Raw genomic sequence first — 9,635 nt, forward strand, 5'->3', positions numbered from 1 at the left:
GATGGCGCGCCGTGGCATATAACTACTTTTTTAGGCTGCATTTCCCGTTCAGTGAAAGGCTAGCAAAGGCACCTACAGCAGGCCAGTATAGTTGGCGTGTAACCTTGTAGTGGTTGGTTGAGCAAGTGGCTGCTAATATCCTTATTGTCAACATACTGTTGATTGTTAATGCCTCTTACCGTTTGCCCACATTATGTGCCTTTGACTTGGGCTTAGTTACTTTGAGGGCACGTGAGCACATCAACCTTCCCTTTTAACTTCTGTTAACTGACAGATGTGGTGGGCCAAGTGAGAGATGTTCTTGTGCTGTGTTTCATAAAATCCAAGAAGGTGAATCCAGAATCCATACGACCATACGTGATGCACCAGATCAGTAGAAGTTTTTTTTTTGTTGCTTCCAATAGTAATCCTGTAATACAGAAATGTCAGGTTTCAGTAGCAAGCCGTCTGTGATTGGATCAAACACATTAGCCAAACATGAAATGCGGCCTTTGGATGGTCAAATAGTGAGGGTACCACCGCACTTGAAAATATTTCTCTTCTCTTCCCCATCTTATTACCGGATACTTAAAGTTTTAATTAAACAACGAGTGATTAGCCATGATGGAATGAGAAGGACAAACTGTCACACATGTTAATAATTACCAATTATTCATTATAGAATTTAGCATCGGGATGTAGGAGAGGTATTGGTTTATCTGATGCTCTATCCATTTCTTACATTCTTTTAATCAAGGGAAGGATATCGGCCCTACTGTTCCATTGTAGGCGACACTTGGCCCCGGGCGATCTCCCTACAGCGCTGAAAATTATTGAATTCGGAGTGTGTTTATTAAAACATTAAGACATTTTACATAATAATCCACATGCAGGCTCGACTCTACAGCTGCTCCTTCATTTGTTCACATTCACATGATTTGGAAATGTTGCCTTCCAACGAGGGGGAATTAAAAGTACTGAGAAAGGTCCCATGGCTTGTACTTTCGTTCACTTTTATGTTCTTTTGTCCCTTTTAGCTGTGCTTAAGCCTAGATTATCCTAGCTCCTTTTTTGCTTTATTTTAAGTGATAACACCTTATTACAGCTTTTATGAATACTTTGTTTACTCTCTGGGTTAGCTTTGTACTTGGCATCAAGGGCTCTCTCTGAGAAACCATCCAGTCACAATTTGCTCCTTATAGATACAAATCTTAAATTTCTTTTATAGGTAACTTGCAGGTGCAGCGTCCTTGTGTATGCCTAGTACTGAGTGACAGTGAGATACTGCAGTGATGGACACGTTTTTGAAAAGGAAAGAACTGAACTCTGAACAAAATTTGGAGCCAGATGAGAGCCCAAGTATGAGTGGGGATCAAAAGAAAGCAAAGATGGTTAGCTCAAGCAAATTCTCTGGCACAAGGCAATATAGCAAAAGCTATATTTCATTTGGATTTACTGTCACCGGAGATGCAAACAAACCAACTCCACTGTGCGTGGTGTGTGGTGAAAAGCTAGCTAACAGTGCTATGGTCCCAAGCAAACTTAAACGCCATCTCCAAACGAAACACCCTTCGCTTCAAAACAAGAATGCGGACTATTTTGTTCGCCTGCGTGAAAACACGGAGAAACAGGCAACTTTCATGAGAAAAACCACAAAGGTAAATGAAAGAGCTCTTAAAGCTAGCTATCAAGTTGCTGAACTTATAGCCAAGTCAAAAAAGTCGCACACTGTGGCAGAGACATTAATACTTCCCGCCTGCAAAGCTATTGTAGAGAAGATGCTCGGACCTGAAGCAGCTAAGGAAATAGCCAAAGTCCCTCTCTCAGACAACACAATTTCCAGACGTATTAATGACATGTCTGCAGACATCAAAAGTGTGGTTTTGGAAAAGATCCGTATCAGTGAGAAATTTGCATTTCAACTTGACGAGTCTACTGATATCAGTGGACATGCTCAACTCTTGGCCAATGTGCGTTTTGTTGATGGTGATGCAATTAGAGAAAACTTCTTTTTTTGCAAGGCATTGCAAGAAAAAAGAACAGGAGAAGAAATTTTTCAGGTCACATCAGAATACCTTGAACAAGGAGGACTTAAGTGGGAAAACTGCACAAGTGTCTGCACCGATGGAGCAGCAGCCATGGTCGGGCGCACCAAAGGCTTTGTAAGCAGAGTGAAGGAAAGAAATCCAGATGTGATTGTTACGCATTGTTTTTTACACCGTGAGGCCCTCGTAGCCAAGACTTTACCAGCAGACCTAGTTCATGTGTTGGATGATGTTGTGCGCATGGTAAACTTTGTAAAGTCACGACCCCTGAAAAGTCGCATATTTGCAGCTTTGTGTGAGGAGATGGGAGCGAAGCATAAAACCTTGCTGTTTCATACGGAGGTCCGGTGGTTGTCGCGTGGCATGGTCTTGGTTCGTGTGTATGAGCTGCGGGAGGAACTTAAAGTGTTTCTGACAAATGAGAGGCCAGATTACGCAAAGCTGCTTGCAAGTGATGAGTGGTGTGCAAGGCTGGCATACCTGGCAGATATATTTCATCATCTGAATGAACTGAACACACGAATGCAAGGCCGAAATGAAAACCTGCTTACAAGTACAGATAAAATAAATGGATTCCGTTCAAATGTGCAACTCTGGCATCAACACGTGGAAAGTGGCAATCTTGAAATGTTCACACTCACCAAGCAATGGCAAGGTGTTCACACTGCTGCACTGTGTGAGATAATAGTTAAACATTTAAAAACTCTCGAGGAGAGGTTGTCATTTTATTTCTCTTCAGTCTCCACTGAATGCCTTGACTGGGTTAGGGACCCTTATAGCTCAGCATCAGTTGGTGGAAAGGACATGACTTTACAGGAGCAGGAGGAACTAACTGAACTGAGGCAAAATCGTGGTTTCAAGCTAAGATTTGCTGATCTACCTTTGGATAGTTTTTGGTTGGATACTGCCAAGGAGTTCCCCCTTCTGGCAAACAAAGCTATTTTGACATTGCTCCCATTTTCCACTACATATCTGTGTGAGATGAGCTTTTCAAGCATGATTGCTATAAAAACTAAATACAGAGAGAGACTGAGAGCTGTTGACGAAGAGCTACGTGTGTGTCTTTCTTCGATTCCAGCCAGAATATCAGCTTTGTGTTCAGCCAAACAGGCCCAGGTTGCGCACTGATCAATAAGTATTTTATAATTTTTCATATTTCTGTTTACTTACTATTTCATAATAAAGTAATTATAAAATACTTTCTTTGTGTTTATTTGATTCCTATTCAAGAGAATTACTTTATATATAGTCAATATAGGCACAGAGTTACATTTTTTAACATTTTCTAATGGTGGTGTGCCTCGTGATTTTTATCATGAAACAAGTGTGCCTTTGCCCAAAAAAGGTTGAAAAACACTGGCCTAGAGTACATTGGTTTTGAGTAAAGTAGCATAGAGTGCATTGGCATACAGTGGAGTAGAGTGGTGCAGAGTAGAGTGGAGTGGCCCTGAATGCAGTGGTGCTGTGTGCAGTGGCATAGAGTAGATTCTTTCAGAGTACCTTATCGCGCCTGAGGTTACGACCAATTGTGGAGTGCCACAGGGATTGCCATTATCCCGCACTTGTTTAACCTATACCTACTCCCTTTGATTCCAACCTTAAGGGAGCGTAAGGCGAACACCTCTAACTATGCAGACGACCTACAACTTATATTCACAATCAAGAACACACCCGAGTCCATTTATGACTTTCAGGCTACCTTGCTGTACATCTACAACTGGATGAATAACAACCATCTGAAGCTAAACCCGGACAAAACTGAATTGATCCTGACTTGTGGCATTCAGAACCCCTGGAGCTCGCACTTTTGGCCTACGGAGTTGGGCAGTCCTCCAGTTCCATCCCCTTCAACGAAGAGCATTGGGATCACAGTAAACAGTGACTTATCTCTGAAGTCTCAGATCGGAAAAGCAGTCTCTACCGGATTCTTCCAGTTAAGGAGGATCAGAAAAATCAGTAGATTCCTTATGAGAGAGGCACTGGTGCAGGTTGTACTAGCCTAGGTCATCTCCCATTTAGATTACGCAAACTCTTTATATTTCGGGTTACCTGTGTACTTAGTCAGGAAACTGCAGCTGGTGCAGAACCAGGCTGCCAGACTGATCTTCCATCCACCAAGATGGCAACATGCCACCCCGCTTATGCGGCAGCTCCACTGTCTCCCAATACCACAACGATATGCTTTTAAAATTGGGTGCCCCGTCTTTAAGTCCCTCCAGGATGTGGGCCCAAAATTAATCTCTAAACTAATCAAGAGACATGCACCTTCGCGTAATCTGAAGTCTGCCCACTTGAATTTACTGGTCATTCCATCTTATAAATGGAAGAGACTAGTGGGTAGCCGGTTGGCAGTGTGGGCCCCACAGTTCTGGAATGGTCTTCCCTATGAAATCAGATCCTGCACAGACTTACCTGTGTTCAGGAGACTTCTTAAGACATGGCTCTTTGGAGGCTCAACTACTCCTATACTAGCGCCAAGTAATCAATCCGTGTACGTGCGCTTACAAAATAATTTTAACAAAACAGTAGAGTGCAGTAGAGCAGAGTAGATTAGAGTGGCGTAGAGGAGATTGGATAAAGTGCACTGGCATACAGTGGAGTAGTATAGAGTAGAATACATTGGTATAGTGTGCAGTGACATAGAGTGCAGTGTTGCAGAGTAGGGTGGTATAGAGTGGAGTAGCGTGGAGTGGTGTAGAGTGCAGTGGTGCATAGTAGAGTAGGGTAGGGTAGAGTGCATTAGTACAGTGGAGTGGTTTCGAGTAGAGAGGTGTAGAGTGGAGTGATGGAAATAAGAGTGCAGTGATGCAATGTGGGGTGGCATAGTGTGGAGTGGTGCAAAGTAGATTGCAGTGGTGTGGAGTGGTGCAGAAAAGAGTGAAGTGGGGTAACGTGGAGTATGAATGATATGGTAGCATAATGCCAGTACAGATAACACATTTTCAATTGAAATGACCACTACATTTGTACTTACATATAGTTTTACTGATAAAATTATACAGCGCACAAATAATAATGTGAGGACATGTCGTCACCCAATGTATTGATTTGATTGTCAGCACAGTTCATTTACAAACATTTACATTTTGTTGTTTGCCAGAAAAAAATACCATGTGTACAGCCTTCCTCAAGCAGGCCCCCAGTAGGCAACATGATTGTCACATAAATCCTCTCACTTTGATGTCAGAGAGTGAAAAATAAACACCAAGCTCCCTGGAAGACACAGCCTGACATTTGACCTCTGATTTTAACAGCTAATATGACAAGATAATAACAAGTTTAAAGGCCTGTTTACAGAAAGTGAGTTCTTGGAAGAATACATGAAACAAGATTTGGGCAACGGGAGGGATGACCTTGAGCTGTACAGCCTAAAACAAATAAAGCCTGCAAATATGAGTTACAAACACAAAGCCAATGGTACGCAACGGGCGGAATGCATTCCTAGGTCAACTTTCTGAATGTATCCAAGATGACTTTAGTAAACCAGACAGCTGTGCTCTCTGGTAGGCTGTGACCTAAAAATGGACACAGTGGTGGCTGACCTGAGCATCCTGCATGCTGACCCGTGCAAAATGGTGGAGCGAATAATGACCACTGAACACAACATGGCTGAAATGCAACCCACAATGGAAGCCCAAAAAGAGCAAATGTCTGAGATATTGGAGAAGATTTGACTCCTAGAATACAGACTAGAAGATACGGAGGGTAGAGCATGCAGGAACACTATTTAAGTGGTTAGGCTACCTGAACACATAGGGGGTAAAGACATGATTACCTTCCTGAAAACCTGGATCAAGAAATCTGTGGCATCTGAGGGCCTCTTCCCCTTTTCACCCTGGAACATCACAGGGTGCCAGTGAACCCTCCTGTCCTCGGGGCGCCACCATGCCTGGTGGTGGCAAAACTGACTGCTGCATTATCGCAATAGATATCACACCCTGCGAAAATAGAAAGACAAGGGAGGGCTCTTGATTGAGAACCATAAAGTGATGGTGTTTCCAGATTTTACCATGGTTGGTCAGAAACAATAAACCTCCTTTTTGGATGGTAAAAATGCCTCAGCCAACTGGATACTAATTACACATGCAATTTCCAGCAAAACTGTGGGACGTCACTGATACTGTCGCTAAATTTTACACCAACCACAAGATGTATGAACAGGATAGACTCTCAATCACATGGGAATGGAGTACCTGACTGTGATCGCGGGCACTGAACACACCTGCGAGAAGGACCCTTCTTACAAAGGAACAAGCCCAGGATAGACTGAATGCGGTGGTGGCAGACGCAAGTATTAATGCCTCCAGAAGGGACCCCTGCCCAGAGGAACTGGGAAATTTCCCTCTGCAACAGAATCTGAACCAGACTCTGATTCTACTCTGCATACTAACTCTGGAACTGATATGCCATGGTTCACACCGCAGTCGGCTGATGATCTAGGTTAAGGCTTCCAGCGGTACTTGATTCACCCATGTTTTAGATATTTCTAATGGGGCTTGTTCCCACTCTAAACAGGTGGGGTCAACTGGGAGTGGGAACCGCACCTGCTGCTACTACATGTATTATATAAGCTGGCTGGTAAGTTGGGAAATGGGCTTGTCTCCCTCGAGTGCGACCACCACCCCACACAAGATACCTGAGTGATTCACACACATGCTATTTGTTTGTTCTACTCAGTTTGGATGAGGGGTTTTACATTTCTATCCTGGGGAGGGAGGTGGAATGTTAATGCTTGTGTCCCATGAGCAAATGGAATGTTACAAGAGGCTATCGCCCGCTTGTACAGGGTTCCTCAAAACATTCTGGCATTGCACCTGGCTATATGTTATACAATCTCCATGATTGGCTAGCAGGGCACAATACAGGATATGAGATAATATGATGGAATGTCCGGGGACTAAACAGTATGTCAGAGATATAGAAGGTACAGTCATACTTGAAAAGGTGGGGGGCACATCTTGCAAGAAGCACATTTGACTGCGACTGAGGGAACGGCCCTCCAAAAACTCTGGTGGGGACAACTGTACTACACGACATACTCCGCTTTTGCCCAGGAATTCTTATTTGGGTGCAGCCAGGAGTACAATTCGAGTTATTAGAACAGAAACTAGGCAAACATAGCCACTATGCTGTGATTAGCGGGCGCCTAGTGGGAAAAGATATATTATTATTAATATGTATGCCTCAAATATAAATTTTTTGATGAGCTGTCACATGTAATTGCGTGGAAATTGGGTGTTTTCAATCAGTAATTAGGGGCAATGCATAGCGAATGCAGGAGGTATTTGCCCGAAACTACTACATGAGGTCAACATGCAGGAAAATACACTCAGAAATCTAGAAAGAGGCAGACATAACAACTCTACTCTTCGCCAATCGCTCGTAGATGAAAAAGAAATACTAGCCGACCTAGTAGTAAAACTCGGGTGCATTGACAGCAAAGAGTACATGGTCAGGGCCCATGTGGACCAGGATAAGGCCAGGACACTACTGGCATGGCTGGCAAACCCAACCAAGAGGGGACCCACATTTTGGGATTAGAGGATGGGAATGGATGTCAAGTCCGTAAACAGTCTAAAGTTAACAAGATGTTTAAAACCATCTACCACCCTGTATACTTGGTGCGGGAGGCAGTGCTTACAGATGAGCTAGTATATATGGAAAATCTGCCCTTACCTGCCCAACCACCCAGAAAGGCGGAATTGCTGAGCACAGACATAACAGTAGAAGAGTTGACAACGGTGATCAAAGATATGGCCAGTGGGAAGACACTGGGGACTGATTGGCTACCGGTGGCGTTTTATGCTACCTATTTTGATCAGTTACTGCCATGCCCGTCAGCAGTATACAAACAGCCACGGGAAGAGCACACTCTTCCCCTAACTATGAAGGAAGCAATAATAATCCCCCTACTTAAACCATGACAGCCCCCACAGGACTTTACAGCATTTAGACCTGTGTCGTTGTTGAATGTCGATTATAGCCACACCACTAATACCATATATGCCCCAACTTATACACCCTGACCAGAATGGATTAATCAGTGTGAAATACAGCCATGAATATCCAGCGAGTAGCAACAATACTGCTGGCAGGCCAGACAGGTAGCTCAGAAGCAGTGGTGATGTCAATGTACATCGAAAAAGTGTTTGAGAGTCAGGATTGGTAAAATCTTTATACAGTGATGGACAGGGTGGAGTTAGGAAGGGCACGACTATTGTTTTCCGAACCCACGGCAAGAGTTAAATCAGGAGGGATAATTCATATAACATAGAGTCAGGGGTGCCCTCTGTCCCTACTACTATTTGCTATTGAGGTAGGACCATTGGCATGCAGGACAAGACTATATGATGGCAAAAAAGCCTAAGGAGGTACCCACCATACAGTTTTATATGCAGACAACATGCTGCTCTGTCTTAATGACAAACAAACTGACATAGATAAAGCTACCCTGCTACTCAATGAGTTCGGGTAAAGGTCAGGATTATGTGAAAACTTGCAAAAGACAAGTTTTTCCCTTACAAACCATGGAGGAGGTGACCCCAGATTCTAAGGGACTTAAATGGGAACTGGTATCCTTCAGATGTCTTGGGTTTCAGCTCTACCGAGACGAACTCAACATCCTGGAAGGCAATGTGGGATGAGAGAGATCACAATATTCCGCTCAGGGATAGGATTCTGGAAGTCGCACCCACTATCAGTGGCAGGACAAGTGCCAATCGCTAAAATTATAGCATTAGCTAGGCTGGTATATTATTTTACTACCCTCCCCATAATAATACCCAGAAGTAAATTCCAGAAAATAAATACATTTACTCATAGATCTAATATGGAGGAAGTATGGACGCTGGGTGGCACTCATGAAGCTTCAACTTCATGTACATGATGGGGGAGCGGCGTCCACCCGGCCTTTTCAGCATACTATCTGGCGGCACAGAAGCAGTGGGTAACGCGATGAGTAGCTACTAGCACTCAAGAAGAGCCCTCATTGGGGGCTGACACCCCACCTCTGCAATGACTGACGCAATTGGTATTATAGCTCAAACGAGTTAAAACCGAACCTCTGGACTTACAGACAGTGGCCAAACACTGTTGGCTATGCTATATGCAGAAAACCAGAACAGATACTCCCTAATCTCCAGAACTATCACTGAACTGGCTATCGATCTTTTCACAAAAGGGTGCTAGGACTCAATTGCTAGATTTTACAGGTTTAGGCATAGTAAAAGTGTGTAACCTATATAATGTTGACACACTGCAATCATTTGAGGAACTGCAGACCAACTACGATTTACCAGTAGGACATTTCCTACTCTATGGAGCAATAAAGGCATTGCTGAGAAGACATTTGAAAAAACAACAGAAGGAACCCAGAACATACAGAGTATGTTGCATCCTTGTACCACCACAGCAAACATAATTCAGTTACAGACCTGTATAGTGCATTAAGAAAGGATATAACTATCCTACAACCCAACCTAAGTGACAAATGGTTGGCAGATGTGGGCACTCCAATAACTGACCCGGATTGGGTACGAATCCTAGATGGTATTTCACGAGAATCTACAAATGCTCTCTTCAAATGTATACATTTTTGTTATATACATAGAA

The 9,635-nt window shown here is 43.5% G+C and overlaps 1 protein-coding gene across 1 annotated transcript; it reads left to right on the forward strand.

The window, feature by feature from the left end:
- The first annotated feature begins 1,271 nt into the window (after nucleotides 1-1,271).
- On the forward strand, nucleotides 1,272-4,027 carry LOC146775873 (zinc finger BED domain-containing protein 5-like). The gene is made up of 2 exons (XM_085637062.1): nucleotides 1,272-2,141; nucleotides 3,719-4,027. Exons 1-2 carry the CDS (start codon nucleotides 1,272-1,274, stop codon nucleotides 4,025-4,027), a joined length of 1,179 nt encoding a protein of 392 aa, XP_085493188.1.
- The last annotated feature ends 5,608 nt before the right edge of the window (nucleotides 4,028-9,635 follow it).

Source organism: Triturus cristatus, chromosome 12, assembly GCF_964204655.1.
Source record: "Triturus cristatus chromosome 12, aTriCri1.1, whole genome shotgun sequence".
NCBI lineage: Eukaryota > Metazoa > Chordata > Amphibia > Caudata > Salamandridae > Triturus > Triturus cristatus.